This window comes from Lepidochelys kempii, chromosome 4, assembly GCF_965140285.1.
Source record: "Lepidochelys kempii isolate rLepKem1 chromosome 4, rLepKem1.hap1, whole genome shotgun sequence".
NCBI lineage: Eukaryota > Metazoa > Chordata > Testudines > Cheloniidae > Lepidochelys > Lepidochelys kempii.
In genome coordinates this window covers 134,896,971-134,916,935 of record NC_136383.1, presented here as the reverse complement: position 1 = coordinate 134,916,935, position 19,965 = coordinate 134,896,971, and the positions used below count along the sequence as shown (strand labels likewise).

The following is a 19,965-nucleotide window of genomic DNA, read 5'->3' as shown; positions in this document are numbered from 1 at the left end:
GAATCTCCTTCCTTAGAGGTTTTTAAGGTCAGGCTTGACAAAGCCCTGGCTGGGATGATTTAATTGGGGATTGGTCCTGCTTTGAGCAGGGGGTTGGACTAGATGACCTCCTGAGGTCCCTTCCAACCCTGATATTCTATGATTCTATGGTGAATAAAAAGGAAAACATTCTGACAGAGAAATCTTATTCGTGGAATATTCTACTAAGGAACGTGGCAGAAGCCGCATTGCATTTGACTCCTTCACAAACCTCACAGTCAGCCTGTGGAACTCATTGCCAGGGGATGTTGTGAAGGCCAAAAGTATAACCGGGTTCAAAAAAGAATTAGAGAAGTTCATGGAGGATTGGTCCATTAATGACTATTAGCGAAGATGGTCTGGGATCCAACCCCATGTTCTGAGTGTCCTTAGCCTCTGACTGCCAGAAGTTGGGAGTGGATCACTTGATAATTGCCCTGTTCTGTTCCCTCCGAAGCATCTGGCACTGGCTACGGTCAGAAAACAAGATACTGAACTAGACTGACCATTGGTCTGACCCAGTGTGGCCGTTCTAATTTAATTTAAACCTAATTTAAAATTAGGTTGGTTAAGCATTAGCAAATATACTGCAGGGAAGCATCCTTCATGGGTAAGGCCTTCCAAGGACGCCCCTCATACGCTCTTCCATAAGGTGGGCATGTAGGAGCCGGACATGCCAGCCACTTCCAGGAACCGCCTGAGGTAAGCACCACCTGGCTGGAGAACGCACCCCATACCCCGTCCCGCATCCCAATCCCCTACCCCAGCTGTAAGCCCTCTCCCCCCACCCAAACTCCCTCCCAGAGCCTGCACCCCAACCCTCAGCCCCGAGCCCCCTCCTGCACCCCAAACTCCTCATCCCCAGGCCAGCAGCATAGCCAGCGGGACTGCGGCCGCTCCCCCACCGAGCAGAGGTGGCGCTTTTTTAACTCTTTGGTGCCTTTTAAATTGTTACTCACCCAGCGGCGCTCCAGGTCTTCAGCAGCACTTCGGCGGCGGGTCCTGCACGCGCTCCGGTCTTCGGCAGCATTGCGGTGGCAGCGGGGAGTGAAGGACCCGACACTGAAGTGCTGCTGAAGACAGTACTAGCAGGGGGGGGGGGTTCCTTTTTTTAATCTCCGCTCCCCCTGTTTTCTCCACCTGGCTGCGCCACTGCCCCAGGCCCAGCCCAGAGCCCACAAATGCAGCCGGAGCCCACACCCCCTCCCGCACCCCAACCCCCTGCCCAAGCCTTAAGCCCCCTCCTGCACCCCAAACTTCTCGTCCCTGGCCCCACACCGTGCCCCACACACCCAGCCAGAGCCCTCACCCCCTCCCGCACCCCAATCCCATGCCCTAGCCCAGGGAAAGTGAGTGAGGGTGGGGGAGAGCGAGCAGTGGAAGGAGGGGGAATGGAGTGAGCTGGGGTGGGGCTTCGGAGAAGGGGCAGGCCGGGGACGGGGCCTCGGGGCAGGGTAGGGGTGTTCAGTTTTGCGTGATTAGAAAGTTGGCAACCCATTTTAGTGTTTGGACTTTACGAAATACTTGTAGGTTGCTGCATGCATTAATATCACTTTTTATATCTGTATCCTACATCATAAGGTAATAGTTTTTGCTCTGTAACTACAGAAGTGTTTGCTATGAAACTGGAAAAGCTCAGAGTCAGGAGAGAGACCTTACCAAGTGTGACATACTAGTTTATCACAAGAGGTGGTGTCTCTGCCCAACGAAAAGAAGGCCTATAAACATCATTGTGGGACATCAGAGAAAAAAAGACTTTGTTGATGGCTCCCCCCACACCCATGAAGAGGAGACATTCATGAACACTCATCCCAGCAGTTTGAACTCTAGGGGAAGGGACTAAAAATGCCTGACCAGAAGGAACTTTATGCTCCTTGCACTCTGTGGGGCAAAGACATCTAAGCATAAGCAAGAGATTCCCCAGCTGGTTAGCCTGGGTTAGCCCTAAAGGACACATAGAGCTTGCTAACTATAGAAACTTCTATTAGGTTTTGGAACGTAAGACTGTAACTCATTTGTGTGTACGTTTACCTGCTTTAACCTTGTAAATATCTCTTACTTCTCTTTCTTAGCCAATAAATCTTTGGCTAGTTTACTATAGGATTGGCTAGAAGCATTGTCTTTGGTTTGAGATCTACGGTGCAATTGACCTGGGGGTAAGTGACTGATCCTTTGGGACTGGGAGTAACCTGAATATTATACTTGCCTACTGTATTTTCCACTCCATGCATCTGATGAAGTGGGTTTTAGCCCACGAAAGCTTATGTCCAAATACATTTGTTAATCTCTAAGGTGCCACAAGACCTCCTCGTTGTTTTTTCTGAATATTATTGTAATTTTTGGTATAAGGGACCATCCACCAGAAAGGCAAGATAGATCGGAGTACCCAAGGGGCTGGTCTGTGACCGCATGCTAAGGCTGCCATCGTGCCTAAAACGTTCACACTTGATGCTGGGTTGGTGAAATCAAAGTAGAGCTTGGCACAACCAATTTGGTGTTTGTGCCCTGCTGCTTCGTGGTCTGCCCTGAGATTGGGACTCAGGCTCGTGAGCCGCCCCGGACAGGAGCCAGGCCGAGAACGGCCGAACTCTCCCACTAGTTACAAAGGAGGAAGGGATCTTCCCTGCGGAGGGGGGGGATCCCCACCAGGAGTGGGGCTTTGGAGACAGCCATCGTGCCAAACCAACCTGATCTCCTTCTTTGAGAAAGTAACAGATTTTTTAGACAAAGGAAACGCAGTGGATCTAATTTACCCAGATTTTAGTAAGGCATTTGATACCATGCCACATGGGGAATTATTAGTTAAATTGGATAAGATGGGGATCAATAGGAAAATTGAAAGGTGAATAAGGAATTGGTTAAAGGAGAGACTACAACGGGTCCTACTGAAAGGTGAACTGTCAGGTTGGAGGGAGGTTACCAGTGGAGTTCCTCAAGGATCGGTTTTGGGACCAATCTTATTTAATCTTTTTATTACTGACCTTGGCACAAAAAGTGGGAGTGTGCTAATAAGGTTTGCGGATAATACAAAGCTGGGAGGTATTGCCAATTTAGAGAAGGACAGGGATACCCTACAGGAGGATCTGGATGACCTTGTAAACTGGAATAATAGTAATAGGATGAAATTTAATAGTGAGAAGTGTAAGGTCATGCATTTAGGGATTAATAACAAGAATTTTAGTTATAAGCTGGGGACGCATCAATTAGAAGTAACGGAGGAGGAAAAGGACCTTGGAGTATTGGTTGATCATAGGATGACTATGAGCCGCCAATGTGATATGGCTGTGAAAAAAGCTAATGCGGTCTTGGGATGCATCAGGAGAGGTATTTCCAGTAGGGATAAGGAGGTTTTAGTACCGTTATACAAGGCACTGGTGAGACCTCACCTGGAATACTGTGTGCAGTTCTGGTCTCCCATGTTTAAGAAGGATGAATTCAAACTGGAACAGGTACAGAGAAGGGCTACTAGGATGATCCGAGGAATGGAAAACTTGTCTTATGAAAGAAGACTCAGGGAGCTTGGCTTGTTTAGCCTAACTAAAAGAAGGTTGAGGGGAGATATGATTGCTCTCTATAAATATATCAGAGGGATAAATACCAGAGAGGGAGAGGAATTATTTAACCTCAGTACCAATGTGGACACAAGAACAAATGGATATAAACTGGCCACTAGGAAATTTAGACTAGAAATTAGACGAAGGTTTTTAACCATCAGAGGAGTGAAGTTTTGGAATAGCCTTCCAAGGGAAGCAGCGGGGTCAAAAGATCTATCTGGCTTTAAGATTAAACTCAATAAGTTTATGGAGGAGATGGTATGAAGGGATAACATGGTTTTGGTAATTAAATATTCATAAATAGGCCCGATGGGCTATTAGATGGGGTGAGATCCAAGTTACCAGTGTCAAGGTTCTTCCCCCACTCTGAACTCTAGGGTACAGATGTGGGGACCTGCATGAAAAACCTCCTAAGCTTATCTTTACCAGCTTAGGTCAAAACTTCCCCAAGGTACAAAATATTCCACCCGTTGTCCTTGGACTGGCCGCTACCACCACCAAACTAATACTGGTTACTGGGGAAGAGCTGTTTGGACACGTCCTTCCCCCCAAAATACTTCCCAAAACCTTGCACCCCACTTCCTGGACAAGGTTTGGTAAAAAGCCTCACCAATTTGCCTAGGTGACTACAGACCCAGACCCTTGGATCTTAAGAACAATGAACAATCCTCCCAACACTTGCACCCCCCCTTTCCTGGGAAATGTTGGATAAAAAGCCTCACCAATTTGCATAGGTGACCACAGACCCAAACCCTTGGATCTGAGAACAATGAAAAAGCATTCAGTTTTTTACAAGAAGACTTTTAATAAAAAATAGAAGTAAACAGAAATAAAGAAATCCCCCCTGTAAAATCAGGATGGTAGATATCTTACAGGGTAATTAGATTCAAAAACATAGAGAACCCCTCTAGGCAAAACCTTAAGTTACAAAAAAGATACACAGACAGAAATAGTTATTCTATTCAGCCCAATTCTTTTCTCAGCCATTTAAAGAAATCATAATCTAACACATACCTAGCTAGATTACTTACTAAAAGTTCTAAGACTCCATTCCTGTTCTGTCCCTGGCAAAAGCATCACACAGACAGACACAGACCCTTTGTTTTTCTCCCTCCTCCCAGCTTTTGAAAGTATCTTGTCTCCTCATTGGTCATTTTGGTCAGGTGCCAGCGAGGTTACCTTTAGCTTCTTAACCCTTTACAGGTGAGAGGAGCTTTCCCCTGGCCAGGAGGGATTTCAAAGGGGTTTACCCTTCCCTTTATATTTATGACACCCAGGAAAGAATTTTCTGTAGTATCTGGCTGATGAATCTTGCCCATATGCTCAGGGTTCAGCTGATCGCCATATTTGGGGTCGGGAAGGAATTTTCCTCCAGGGCAGACTGGAAGAGGCCGTGGAGGTTTTTCGCCTTCCTCTGTAGCATGGGGCACGGGTCACTTGCTGGAGGATTCTCTGCTCCTTGAAGTCTTTAAACTAGGATTTGAGGACTTCAATAGCTCAGACATAGGTGTGAGGTTTTTTTGTAGGAGTGGGTGGGTCAGATTCTGTGGCCTGCGTTGTGCAGGAGGTTGGACTAGATGATCACAACGGTCCCTTCTGACCTTAGTATCTACGAAAGCCGCTGCTGAAGGCGGGTAGGGAACCGGCCGAGGGTACCCCTCCGGGAAGAGGGAGAGCCACCAGCACCCCCTTCACAGCGGGGTGTCCAGGCCATCCTCTGCCAGGGCCCCCCACCCACCAGGCATGGGGCCCTCCAGGCTGCGGTGCCCCTGCTAGCACCCCTGATGCTGCTGAGCCCCACCGCTGCCCTGGACAGCTGCCCCGCAACGCTGTCACTGAGGTGGGCGCCATTACAGGCAGCACCTTAGCCACCCCCTGCCCTGCCCCGCCACTGGGACAGGCACCGAAGGGGCCACCCCTCATCGGGGGGCCCCCCCCTCACTTCCGGGATCGGAGGCGGAACGTACCAAGCGGCCCTCGCCCGCCCCCCCCCGTGAGCTGAGTCGCTGTGGAACCGCCCTCAGCGGCGTTCGGGAAGGAGGCGCGTGGGCCGAGGGGGCGGGGTCACGTGGGAAGATGGACCCGGTGCTGTACTTGTTGGCCGCGGCGCTGCTGGCCGCCCTCCTCGTCTTTGCCGCCCGGTTGCGGGGCCAGGTGCAGGCAGGTAAGAGGGCGGGGGCAAGAGTTCTCCCCTCGGTCCGCCCCTCGTGGGCGGGCCTGTCCTCACCTCGGTCCGGCTCTCAGCCTGGGAGCCGCCCCCCCCCCTCCCACCCCGGCTGCGTCCTCCGGGGGCCCCGCCACATTGAAGGGGGCAGCCAGGCCCCTGGGGGGAACAGGGGCCCGTGGGGGAGGATGGGAGTCGGGGGGAGGATGCGGGCAGACGGGGGGCAGCCGAGCCCCTGGGGAGAGGGAACAGGGACCCGTAGGGGAGGATGGGGGCGGCCCCCCTGCGGGCAGATGGGGGGGCAGCCGAGCCCCTGGGGAGAGGGAACAGGGACCCGTAGGGGAGGATGGGGGCGGCCCCCCTGCGGGCAGATGGGGGGGCAGCCTAGCCCCTGGGGAGAGGGAACAGGGACCCGTAGGGGAGGATGGGGGCGGCCCCCCTGCGGGCAGATGGGGGGGCAGCCTAGCCCCTGGGGAGAGGGAACAGGGACCTGTAGGGGAGGATGGGGGCGGCCCCCCTGCGGGCAGATGGGGGGGCAGCCGAGCCCCTGGGGAGAGGGAACAGGGACCTGTAGGGGAGGATGGGGGCGGCCCCCCTGCGGGCAGATGGGGGGGCAGCCGAGCCCCTGGGGAGAGGGAACAGGGACCCGTAGGGGAGGATGGGGGCGGCCCCCCTGCGGGCAGATGGGGGGGCAGCCGAGCCCCTGGGGAGAGGGAACAGGGACCTGTAGGGGAGGATGGGGGCGGCCCCCCTGCGGGCAGATGCGGGGGCAGCCGAGCCCCTGGGAGAGGGAACAGGGACCTGTAGGGGAGGATGGGGGCGGCCCCCCTGCGGGCAGATGGGGGGGCAGCCGAGCCCCTGGGGAGAGGGAACAGGGGCCTGTAGGGGGTGTGGCCCGGCCCCCCCCATGCGGGCAGACGGGGGGGGTAGCCTAGCCCCTGGGGAGAGGGAATAGGGACCTGTAGGGGAGGATGGGGGGCAGCTGAGTCCCTGGGCGGGGAGAGAGGCCCATGGGGGGACCTTGGCTCACTGATGGGGGGGAACCCGGGGCGGTAGAGGCTGGGGTTACTGGGGGGGCAGTTGGGGCAGGGCAGGCCAGTGGTCAGGACCCCATGAGGACGATGTAATGTGGCGTTTCCACAGCCTACTGTTCTGTGACACTGTTGTGGGGGTGGGCTGCATGGCACCTGGTTTATATCAACCATGGTGATCAGCGAAATGTGACTTTTTCATTTTGTGGGGACAACATTCGTGCTTTGCTTCTTCACTCTCCATTTCATTGGTGTCATTGGGATTGCAATAGCAGCTGCAGGCCGTGCTCCGGAATCAGGGCCCTGTTGCGCTAGGTGCTGTACACACGCACAGAATGAAGCCAGTTCCTGCCTCGAAGAGATTGTAGTCAGAGTATCTGCTGACTGTTTTCTGCAAGAATATGCAAAGAAAAAAAATCCTGGCTGGTCTTCTGCTATCAGGCTGGATGTCTTGACAGAAATTGACTCGAGGGCATTTCTGCTGCCTCCTCTGTTAGGAACAGGGCATTTCCCATGGCAGACACATTTACTGATCAGGTTTCAGAGGAACAGCCGTGTTAGTCTGTATTCGCAAAAAGAAAAGGAGTACTTGTGGCACCTTAGAGACTAACCAATTTATTTGAGCATGAGCTTTCGTGAGCTACAGCTCACTTCATCAGATGTTTACCGTGGAAACTGCAGCAGACTTTATATACACACAGAAATCATGAAACAATACCTCCTCCCACCCCACTGTCCTGCTGGTAATAGCTTATCTAAAGTGATCAACAGGTGGGCCATTTCCAGCACAAATCCAGGTTTTCTCACCCTCCACCCCCCCACACAAATTCACTCTCCTGCTGGTGCTAGCCCATCCAAAGTGACAACTCTTTACATAATCAAGTCGGGCTATTTCCTGCATAGATCAAGGTTTTCTCACATCCCCCCCACCCCCATACACACACAAACTCACTCTCCTGCTGGTAATAGCTCATCTAAACTGACCATTCTCCAGGTTTAAATCCAAGTTAAACCAGAACATCTGGGGGGGGGGGGTAGGAAAAAACAAGAGGAAACAGGCTACCTTGCATAATGACTTAGCCACTCCCAGTCTCTATTTAAGCCTAAATTAATAGTATCCAATTTGCAAATGAATTCCAATTCAGCAGTTTCTCGCTGGAGTCTGGATTTGAAGTTTTTTTGTTTTAAGATAGCGACCTTCATGTCTGTGATTGCGTGACCAGAGAGATTGAAGTGTTCTCCGACTGGTTTATGAATGTTATAATTCTTGACATCTGATTTGTGTCCATTTATTCTTTTACGTAGAGACTGTCCAGTTTGACCAATGTACATGGCAGAGGGGCATTGCTGGCACATGATGGCATAGATCACATTGGTGGATGTGCAGGTGAACGAGCCTCTGATAGTGTGGCTGATGTTATTAGGCCCTGTGATGGTGTCCCCTGAATAGATATGTGGGCACAATTGGCAACGGGCTTTGTTGCAAGGATAAGTTCCTGGGTTAGTGGTTCTGTTGTGTGGTATGTGGTTGTTGGTGAGTATTTGCTTCAGGTTGCGGGGCTGTCTGTAGGCAAGGACTGGCCTGTCTCCCAAGACTTGTGAGAGTGTTGGGTCATCCTTTAGGATAGGTTGTAGATCCTTAATAATGCGTTGGAGGGGTTTTAGTTGGGGGCTGAAGGTGACGGCTAGTGGCGTTCTGTTATTTTCTTTGTTAGGCCTGTCCTGTAGTAGGTAACTTCTGGGAACTCTTCTGGCTCTATCAATCTGTTTCTTTACTTCTGCAGGTGGGTATTGTAGTTGTAAGAAAGCTTGACAGAGATCTTGTAGGTGTTTGTCTCTGTCTGAGGGGTTGGAGCAAATGCGGTTGTATCGCAGAGCTTGGCTGTAGACGATGGATCGTGTGGTGTGGTCAGGGTGAAAGCTGGAGGCATGCAGGTAGGAATAGCGGTCAGTAGGTTTACGGTATAGGGTGGTGTTTATGTGGCCATTGTTTATTAGCACTGTAGTGTCCTGATCAGTTTCTTCAAATATCCTGCATGCATCCGATGAAGTGAGCTGTAGCTCACGAAAGCTTATGCTCAAATAAATCGGTTAGTCTCTAAGGTGCCACAAGTACTCCTTTTCTTTTTGCGGATTCAGACTAACGCAGCTGCTGCTCTGAAACCTTCAAATATCCTGCTTCAGCTGTTGATCATACTGGGTGCTCCAGATCCTGAAGAAAGCAGAATCTGTTTCCTCAGTGAAGCACTTGGCCCAAATGCTGAAATGCTCTTTGTGGGTTATATGTCGAGTAGGGCGACTCCTCAGACTGTGTTAGAAAGCAGTTCCCACCTCAGGTCCTCCCCTAGGAGATCCTGAGGGACAGAGTTCAAAGCCTTAAGTCTGCTCTACATTAGAAAATTAGGTTGACCGAGCTGACTCAATCAGGGATGTGAAAAATCTTCCTCTGAATGGTGTAGTGAAACCAACCATTGTAAACAGCATCAAGTGGACTGAATTCTTCCATCGTCCTAGTGACCGCCTCTCAGGGATGGGGATTACCTATGCCGATGGGAGAAACGCTTCTGTCAGCATAGGTCGTGTCTACACTGAAACGCTGTAGTTGCACAGCTGTGCCGCTGTAGCATTTTGAGTGTAGACAGACCATTAGGGTTTAACTTCACACACACACACACACAGCAGATTGGCCCCTGCTTTTGGCCTTGTCGCTAGGAGGAAGTTTTCACAAAAATTTCCCGCTGTTGCTACCACCAGGTCAGCTTGATTGGTGGTAGCATCAGGGAAGATGAGATGCTGGTAGCTAGCAGTGTTTTAGGCACCATGCTGTGCAGCCCTGCCCTGAGAAGGGTTTGGTGAGACAGCACCTTAAAATGGTGTTGGCTGCCTGTGGTTGCAATAGTGTAGAACTTCTGCTGCAATTTCCTTGCATCCCAAATGTCATAAGTGAAAGCCTAATGGAGCCATAAACTGTCCAGATCAGTGCATTTTAAAAGTGAAGGGAGAGGCTTCTTAGCTATGAAGACCCGAGTTGAGGTCTACACTAGAGACTTTTGCCAGCATAGTAATGTTAGTCAGGGCGTGTAAGTGACATTTTTCTGTCAACAAAATCACTAGCGTAGAGGCAATTACACCAGCATAAAAGTGGTTTGGTCAGTATAGCTTATGTCACTTGCTAAACTAGTATAAGCTATTCCGGCAAAAGCACTTTTTTGCCAGCATAAACTGTATCTACAACAGAAGGGTTTGCTGGTATAGCCGTACCTTTTCTAATGTAGACCTGGCCTTAGCGTTTCTTCTACAGCAGTTCAGGACCTTGCTGATACCTAAGGCAGAGCAGGCAGCTGCCTTGTCCCTACCTTAGATATTAACACATCGGTAACTCTTGCTGGAGAAATACCACTTCCTGAACTCAAGACTTTCAAGCTAGGGTGAAGCAAGAACTGTGTTTTGTCTTGTGCGGGGTTTTTTTGAGTGGGAGGGGGAGAGGGGGGAACAATTTTCTTCTGCAATCAACCTACGTTGAAGCTCATGCATCTATTTATTAATGATCTGGGATCCCAAATAGCCTTTTTTTTAAAAGGTGTTTTGTTTCAAATCAGTTTATATTCAGAATGTTTTAATTGTGTTGAAGCTTTTTTTAATGGCATTTTGTGACACCACGTGACTTGTCTTTGTCCTCAAACAGAAATGGTGTATTATTTAATGATTTATATTGACTTCTGTAGCCTGAAAGCACTTTACAGAATTGCAAACCTTGGGCTTGATTCTGGCCTCTGTGCACACCAAGAAGTTGTTTTCAAAACCACTGGGACTCCCGTGCAATCGATGATGGCAGTATGTGATCTGCCATGGGGGTCATTTCACTGCACTCTCTTCTTGAGTGGAAGGCAGCAGCTATTACAACTATGTTAAGAATTCTACATCCTGCTGTGAAAGGTGCTTTAGGCCAGGCGTCTTCAGCATGGGGGCTTGCAGATAGGTTTAGGGGATTGTGATAACCTCACAAAGGGAATTCTGGATGTCTGAATAGAGGTCCCAAAACTTCTCTGATGTGATGAGAGGTCACAGTAAGGAAGTGGCTGAGAACTGCTGTTTTAGAGTGTATAATGAGCACAGGTGCTTAGTGTCACAGTTTCAGGGTAACTGCATCTATATTTCTTTCTTTGTGGATGCCCTTCATGCACTTAAAGGTTTCCAGCTCCCAGCCATCACCTCTCATGGATGGAGACCTGTGCCTCGCTTCCTTGTGACTAGGGGGTTTTAACGCTGCACAGCTCCCTGATCTACACTGTACTAACCCCAGCAAACCAATCTCCCATCACCTCTGCTTTGCTTTCTCTCCGAGATATTGCCAGCAGTCACAAGTTACCACACAGCTCTTTCTAAGCAAGCAGGTTTATTCATAAGTAAGGCTAAGGTTTAGTCATGGGATTTTAGTAAAAGTCATGGACAGGTCATGGGCAATAAACAAAAATTCACAGCCCTGTGACCTGTCCATAACTTGTACTATATACCTGTGACTAAATCTTTGGTTTTCTGGGGGGCTCCGGGGTGCCCGCTGGTACTCGGGGTGGGGGCTCCGGGGTGCCTGCTGGTGCTTAGGGGGCAGGGGGAGTGATACGGGACCACCGCTGCTGGCAGGAAATGACCCCACCAGCCCGGGACCACCGCGCTGCTGCTGGCATGGGGCGGCTCAGAACTGTCGCTGTTACGGGGGTGGGGGGCGGTGCGGCTGGCCCTTGGGCTGCCCAAGCTGCTTGGGCAACCCTGGGGTCAACCACACCTGCCAGCTGCAGAAGTCACGGAATCCGTGACCTCCGTGACAGACTTGCAGCCTTATTCATAAGGGAAAAACATTGCAGTGAATGTATATAAAAACTATAAAAGAACCTATATACATGCTGAAAAGGTCACTCCCACCCCACACTCCTGCGCCAACATAGGTGTCAGTCCTTCAAATCCCACAAGTGGGTTTTCCCTGTGGTTACGAGTTCTCATCAGTCTTTAGATCAGGAACCAGATAGAAGGCCCTGAGTCAGTTTAAGATCAGGCTGTTTATCTAGATGTTCGGTTTTTTTTTTTTTTTTTTTTTCATGTTGGTCTCTGAAGAATCCAGTTCAAAGCAGAATATGTACACTTTCCCAGGAGGTGGTACCTCTCTGGAGGTGTTATAACCTGAATGATTTGCCTACTCATCCCTTTCTGTTTTCACTTCCTGCAAGAGCTGCGATAACCCTCCTCCCATGGAATGCGTGCAGTTCCTAGTCCACACTGATCCATGCCCTTAATGCAATGCAGTCTCCCAAATATATTGCAGAAACCGCCCATCTGTCACAGTCAGGACCTTGACTTTAACAACAAGCATCTGAAGAAGCGTTTTGTTTTTTTCACTCATGAAAGCTTATGCCTAAATAAATCTGTTAGTTTTTAAGGTGCCACTGGACTCCTTGTTGTTTTTGTGGGCACAGACTAACACGGCTACCCCCTGATACTTGACCTTGACTTTGTGTCTCCTTGGAAGGGCACAGGTTTATCCTGCTGGGATACTAGTGCAGTCCTACTGAGAGTAAAGAATGCTACCTATTTATGAAAACCAGAAATTACCCTATATCATTTGCTAGTGTTTGGTAAATTAAAGCTTGGGAGTGGGCAACCAAAGATCCCTTCTGGGCTAAATCATTCTATCCATCGGAGATGGCGGACAGCAAGAAGCGTCCTGCGGGTTGGCAGGATTTTTTTTAAAAGGCATGAAAATTATGGGATATGGATGGCATTATAGGATGAGGACAGTTGCATGTTGGGAACTTGTCTCCTAGCTCCCAGAGTTCCCTGCGTGACTCATTTCTACCCCATAACACATTGGGCAAGTCTCCCAAAAGGCTTTGCACTGGAGAAGGGCTTATGGCACACTGGGATACCTGTCTATCCATGATGCACCACACCTGGCATCAACACAGACACTCCTGGTGAGTACACACAGTGCCAGCACAAGGAGCCAAGTATGCGCATGAATGAGCTATCTACTAACTGTGGCAGTTCTATGCCAATGTAACTGGTGTTAGATGATTTGTTGTGCAGACGTGGCCTTGTTCTGTATGCCAAGACTGCTATGCAGTGTCATACACCACCTTGGTAAAACTACGTGTTCAACGTATGTATGGCTTTTTTTTAATGGTACGCCTGCAGCCATGCTAATTTGTGCTACCAGTTCCTTGGATGTCACAACCTGAGTTAGTTTGTGGATAGGAGAGAGAGGGTCTTGCAGGAAGTGCTGGCTTATTTGAAATGTATTTGTAAGGCCGTTGCTACAGTAGTCCTTATCGCTATGCAAATGTATAAATAAATGCAGCAGGTGGTGTTCTTTCTTCTGAGTCAGTACAAAGCTAGTGACCCAGGATAGCATTAGGGCAGTGTTGCAAAACTGTCATGAAAATCTGCCAGCTCAGGCACAATGTTGACTTGCCGACTTACCGTGCTATTAAAGATGATGATGTTATATGAGGAGAGAACATATATTACATGCTGATCAAAAAAATAAAAATTCTTTGCTGTGGGGCAAGTAAAATTGTGTAAAGTTGTGGTAGGGAGCACGCTTGGAGGTACCTTATTTGAGGTGAGATGGAAAACTGCCGCTCTAAGCGTTTTGGGACATGAAAGAACCCATGGCGCTCTGGGAATGGGTACCAGGGGATGGATCACTTGATGATTACCTCTTCTGTTCATTCCCTTTGTGGCACCTGCATTAGCCACTGTCGGAAGACAGGAGACTGGGCTAGATGGACTTACCCAGTGTGGCCGTTCATATGTTCTATAATGTTACAACCCCAATGCCTTTGCTAAATTCCAGTTTGGAAAACTGTTCTGCTTTCCTAGATCCACCTGCACTTTCTGTGGGTGGTTTGTATTCTTCTTTTCTCTTTTAGCTTTGTATAATGTTGCTTTGCGTGTTGTTTGCTGTGGAGCCAGGTAAAGTAATCAGTATATAAACACTTCCGTTTTTAAATGGTTTTAGGCCCTCTTAGGGTTTCTTGTTTTGCCCCATTCCTCTGGTGGTTTTCAGAAATCCAAAATGAAGCTAATCTTGCAGCCCACACGTAAGAAAATCAAATTTCCTGCTGATCCGAGGTGTCTGCTGGATGTAGAAACACTGAGTCATAAAACTGGAGCTATTGAAAACTTGGATAAAATTAAACATGCACTTCCAAGGTATCTCAGTTTTCCTGTTCCGCTTTTTTGTTTGTTTGTTTTTGGTGTTGTCCTTTAACTGAGGGGGGGTGGGGGGGTGTCATGCATTATTATATTTTGCTCAGGGTTTATAGTGTGCTCTGTTCTGAACAAAGCTGGGATTGATAAGGCCCAATCTGTCCATCTAAATAGACAAGCAATACAAGTCAGTGACTCTGTGCGTGCAGTAGCCATGAGAAGCATTAGTTTTCTCTTTTTGTTTTATTTTAATATACTAAATACTGCTTTCTTTGCTGGATTAACACTGATCGATTTGGGGACTAACTATGTCTTCTGGGGTGATTTGAGTCAAGGTGATGCAGTCACTGGGTTCACACATTTGTCCTTGTGAGGGCTGAGAGACAGGTTTGAAATGAACACACACTTTATAAATAGATTTATTTCTCATGAAATGTATAACGGTGTCTGTTTCTCAGGAATTGTATTCTGGGTATTTTTTTTTATTACACAAAAGAAATGAGCACTAGAATTTCCCAACTGATACGCTATGCGGGGATGTCTTTAAAATTTGATAGGCATGTTGAATCTTTTTAGATTAAAGGATACCAAGCCTTGAAGGGTGGGATTTTTTTTTAAGAGGCTAAGAAATACTATATATGTATTTTGTGTAGTGCCTCCATACGTACTGTATCCTAAAACACTTCTCAGAGTTTTTAATAATAATTACAAAGTGCCATAATAAATGATATTTGTAATATTCAGTATCTCATTGAATTATTTTAACCTCTCAGAAGCATGCTAGGCGCTTCACAGAAGATGAGACACATTCCCTTCCCTAACGAGTTTACTCTAAAAATTTTAGACCTGATACAATAAGTGAGGGTGCCAAACAGAAGGAGATGGATGGGGTGAGGAGGATGAGGGTTACTGCCTGAGCATATGGCAGTGAGTTCCTCAAGGATGTCGTAGTAAATATTATTCTCCTATGGTGGGCACCACAATAGAAGTGAGTTTCTAGCAAAGGGTTTCACAGAGGAGGGGGTAGTGACATGGCAGAGCAGTGTGTGGAGGGCACTCTGAGCTCAATCCGGCAAGCTGCTGGGCACATTGGTCCCAAGCCAACCAAGAACTTAACCACATACTTAAGCACGTGAGTAGTCCCCTCACATGCTTAAAGTTAAGACTTCAGTGAGACTATTTGCACATTAAAGTGAGCCATGTTTTTAAAAAGAAAAGGAGGACTTGTGGCACCTTAGAGACTAACAAATTTGAGTATAAGCTTTCGTGAGCTACAGCTCACTTCATCGGATGCATTCAGTGGAAAATACAGTGGGGAGATTTATATACAGAGAGAACATGAAACAATGGATGTTACCATACACACTGTAACAAGAGAGTGATCACTTAAGGTGAGCTATTACCAACAGGAGAGCGGCGGGGGGGGGGGGGGGGACCTTTTGTAGTGATGATCAAGGTGGGCCATTTCTAGCAGTTGACAAGAACATCTGAGGAACAGTGTGGGGTGGGGGGAATAAAGATGGGGAAATAGTTTTACTTTGTGTAATGACACCTCCACTCCCAGTCTTTATTCAAGCCAAAGTTTATTGTATCCAGTTTGCAAATTAATTCCAATTCAGCAGTCTCTCATTAGAGTCTGTTTTTTGAAGTTTTTTTGTTGAAGAATTGCAACTTTTAGGTCTGCAATCGAGTGACCAGAGAGATTGAAGTGTTCTCCGACTGGTTTTTGTTATAATTCTTGACGTCTGATATGTGTCCGTTCTTTTACGTAGAGACTGTCCAGTTTGACCCATGTACGTGGCAGAGAGGCATTGCTGGCACATATCACATTGGTAGATGTGCAGGTGAATGAGCCTCTGATAGTGTGGCTGATGTGATTAGGCCCTGTGATGGTGTCCCCTGAATAGATATGTGGACACAGTTGGCAACGGGCTTTGTTGCAAGGATAGGTTCCTGGGTTAGTGGTTCTGTTGTGTGGTGTGTGGTTGCTGGTGAGTATTTGCTTCAGGTTGGGGGGCTGTCTGTAAGTAAGGACTGGCCTGTCTCCCAAGTTCTGTGAGAGTGATGGGTCGTCCTTCAGGATAGGTTGTAGATCCTTGATAATGCGTTGGAGAGGTTTTAGTTGGGGGCTGAAGGTGACGGCTAGTGGCATTCTGTTATTTTCTTTGTTGGGCCTGTCCTGTAGTAGGTTACTTCTGGGTATTCTTCTGGCTCTGTCAATCTGTTTCTTCACTTCAGCAGGTGGGTATTGTAGTTGTAAGAATGCTTGATAGAGATCTCGTAGGTGTTTGCCTCTGTCTGAGGTGTTGGAGCAAATGCGGTTGTATCGTAGAGCTTGGCTGTAGACAATGGATTGTGTGGTGTGGTCTGGATGAAAGCTGGAGGTATGTAGGTAGGAATAGCGGTCTTAACTACTTAAGGTCTTAATACTGTTCTTAAGTGCTTTGCTGGTTCAGGTCCAGAGTGCTCCATGCCTCTCAGGATCGAGCCCACCACTCGTAGTTGGCAGCATGCAGAAAGACATGGACACACTCAGGGGACAAGTGGATGAAGCAGGTCGTGAGGGGTGGCATCACTGGAGCAGCAGAGGGGATGGGATGAAACGTGTGACTGTATGAGTAGGTAGGGGTGGAATTATGTAGTGACACAAGTATAGATATGATGCTGTGGATGCTTGACAAATCAGCCAATAGTCAGAGGACAGGAAGGTTGTGGGGGAATCGGAGATAGCTGCATCACTCTGTTACATACTCTTCATCCATGATATGTAACCTTTATGAGTAGGTAGGTGGACTCAAGCATGGTTGTATGTATCCTTGAAACATGATATAGGTAGCTTGTACCTTTTGCTAATTGTGATTCACCAGCACCCACTTCTGTACTTGTATATTCTGAGGATAACTGCGCTGAAGTCAGCATGGGAAAATGAGGAAATGCTGCATGCACAGATTGTGATCTGTAGTCCTTATTTGTCAACAAAGTTTTCCAAGTGCAGCAATAAGTGAAAAATACACACGCATTCGCACGTTTAAACAGGCCAGATGACGTCAGGTCTGAATAGCTGAAGTGCAAAAAAACAAAAAGATCTGAATCATCTGAAAGGAAGAAAAACACTTTTGGGTCCCACGTTCTGCTAACTCAGAAAGGACTGAACTGATTCTCTTACCAGATGCGAAGAGAAAAGAATCACTTATTGAGCTGAAAAACGGAAATTCAGCACAAAGGGTCCTCTCCCCGCCCCCCCCCCCGGAAAGTTCCAAGAGCTATGCGCCCATGATAGAATAACAGAGCCTTCTCATCTAGAGCTAGTTCATGGTCACAACACTATTTGAAGTGCCTGTCCATAGACACTACTTATGCCACCTTCCACTCTATTAACAGCAGTGCCTAGAGACGACAGTCAACATTGGAGGGCTATTGTTTTATGCTCCTCCTTCCCTCCAAGGAGACTGTGTGTGCCCCTAAGAGACTAGAGTCTAAATAAGCAAGGCAGATAAGAATCATCCCTGTTTTACTGGTGGGGAACTGAGAGCCAGAAGGCCAGGTTTTTAAAGACACTTAGGGCCCCGATCCGCCAAGGTATTCTGACTTCTAACTTGCATTGATTTCATTTGATTTCAATGGCCCTTTGGTGCCTCAATACCTAAAGGCGCAGAGAGGTGTCTAGTAGGATCAGTGGGAGTTAGGAGCCTTGAGTGCTTTTGAAAATCCCACTAGGCACCCAAGTGCCTTTCAAACTCTAACCCAGAGAGTTTAAGGATGGGGTTTTCCAAATCCTCAGTGCTTGCCTACCTCCTGCATAGATTAATCATGTTGATTCAGATATAATTTGCCTATTGTTTCTGCTCCTTTTCTCCCTACCTCTGCCCTGTTGTCAGATCCTTGGGCTATCCTTCTTGAATGTCGGGGAAGAGCCAGCATGTAGTCAGTGCTACCATACAGAAACATCATCATCATTGGGGTGGGGAGGGAATGACATTCTCTCTATGTGAAATATACCCAATCTAAACATTGCAAACCATCCCAACTGCTAGTGTGTATCTAATTGCCGGTCAGCTAGCTCCTTTCACTCTTGCGATGGGATGGCTGCAACAGATCAATATTAAATCTCTGATTTAAAATGTTCCCCTTTTCCAGCTGACGAGGAACACCAGCGAAATGTGGCAGCCGCAGTGGCCAGGCCTCGGCCTCACACCGATGAGCGGGGAGAAGGGATGCCCAGACGCCGAAGGAACATGGGCAGCAGGATGCTGGCCCAGAGGAGAGCGCAACAGGCAGAAGATGGAATGGAAGGTACCTTCTGATTCAGCTCTGCTTTTAAAAACGGATTGGGCTAGCAGATGAGCTTGGTTTGGGTTAGGAACAAGGTAAGTGTTCCCAGAATGTCCCATCTAGCTGCACTGACTGGAGACTGCATAGCCTGAAGCTGACCTAACTTAATGTCCTAATAATCTGAAGGTAAATTTACACACGACTTCCTCCAGTGTGTTAGATCTCATATCACTGAAATGCAGCCGCTTCTGTGATGGATTGTGGCAGCCCTTCTGTGCCAGTGACGCTGTTTCTAGGTTGAAGAATACTGGTTTTTTTTCCCCCAGCTTGAAACTACAAGGGGAAATTAGGAGGAAGGCAGAATGTAGGTAACCAGGTTAGAATGTGGCCCCTTCACCGGACTAACAGCTCAACCCTATGAAAAGTGCCAGGGGATCATAGGGTACAAACAGAATTGGTACTTTGGCGTTTATACCCTGCCCCAGCAGCACAAATCATTGGTTTAGTGCTGGCCTAGAGGAAAGAACACCACAAACTAAACCACCAGCTCCACTTCCTACAGCATCTGGGTTTCCCTTAGTGGGCTCCTGTCCAAATACTGATCAGGGCAGAGCAGACCCTGCTTAGTTTGAGAGTGTATCAGATTGGAACACTGTGTGGTGTAGCTGTGCGTCAGTGTGGACAGCGTCCCATAATTTTGTTTTGCATCTTGAGTTGGTAACCACGTTATCTTAGTGTGGTTGTGGGCAGGAAAGTGCCTATAAGTAACAGCATTTACAGGGAATAAAAAGGTATTTGCTGACTTTTCTAGCCAAACTACCTCTTTGTCACTCCACACCCATTAGCTCTGCAGAGCCAGTGTAGCTGTGGGTGAATGAGTAGGCTTGCAACATCAACAGCATTGTTCACTGAGTTACGAACCAAAAGGACACTGCTGGTGTCAAGCAAGCTTGACTCTCAGATCCTAGGTTGAGTCTGGAAGGCTCCTATCCAAGTGCTGGTCAGGGCAGACCCTGCTTTGCTTGAGATTGCAGCACTGGCTGATACAGTATTGTATTGGGTGGAAAGGGAATCTTGTCATTGATAAACAGAACATGATTGATCTGCAGTCGGTAAGACATAATAAACGTGGCACGGCGTGATACTTTGTCTTGGAGAAAATCCCACTTTACCAGCTTTTATTTTCCTACTGTTTTTAGTAGATGTTTGCATTTGCTTTGGCAGGTAAATGTGCTATCGAAGCTAATTATATTTAGCCATGTCACACATGGGAGATTGACAGGGCCTGAACTTGGCTGTTTCTTTTGATGTGCTGGCACACTTGAAAGACACTGAAATCTAAAAGTCTTTTGATGTCTGAAGCCTGGGCCACTCGCACTTTCTCCTGAGGAGCCAAATGTGAAGCTATCAAAGCACAGCTGCTTACGTTAGTTTGCACTTCAGCAGTGGAAGAATAAATGTCATCAGCCCATATAAATTCTTTTGTGGCTCAGTGCACACAAAGGCAAGTGACTTAGCCCTTATATAAAGTTGTCTTTAAATTGACATCTGTTTACTTTTTTTTTAGTCTATATCAAATTAAGACAACTCCTTTTTTACCTTTTCTCACTTCTATCTTGTGCTGCTGGTACACTCTTGAGTACATGAGCACAGTGCTAATGCCTCGTGGAGAGAGCACGGGCACCGAAAATTGTACAGTGGCTGGACTTGCAACCACTTTTTG

The 19,965-nt window shown here is 47.9% G+C and overlaps 1 protein-coding gene across 2 annotated transcripts in view; it reads left to right on the top strand.

Moving 5' to 3' along the window:
• The first annotated feature begins 5,502 nt into the window (after positions 1-5,502).
• Positions 5,503-19,965, top strand: part of DDRGK1 (DDRGK domain containing 1) — a 51,118-nt gene continuing 36,655 nt past the window's right edge. The window contains exons 1-2 of one of the 2 annotated variants that reach the window (XM_073342963.2): positions 5,503-5,736; positions 18,108-18,263. In XM_073342963.2, coding sequence (XP_073199064.1) covers positions 5,649-5,736; positions 18,108-18,263 — 244 coding nt within the window. In that variant the 5' untranslated portion in view covers positions 5,503-5,648. The remainder of the gene's footprint in view (positions 5,737-18,107; positions 18,264-19,965) is intronic. The other variant, XM_073342962.2, reaches the window with a different exon arrangement.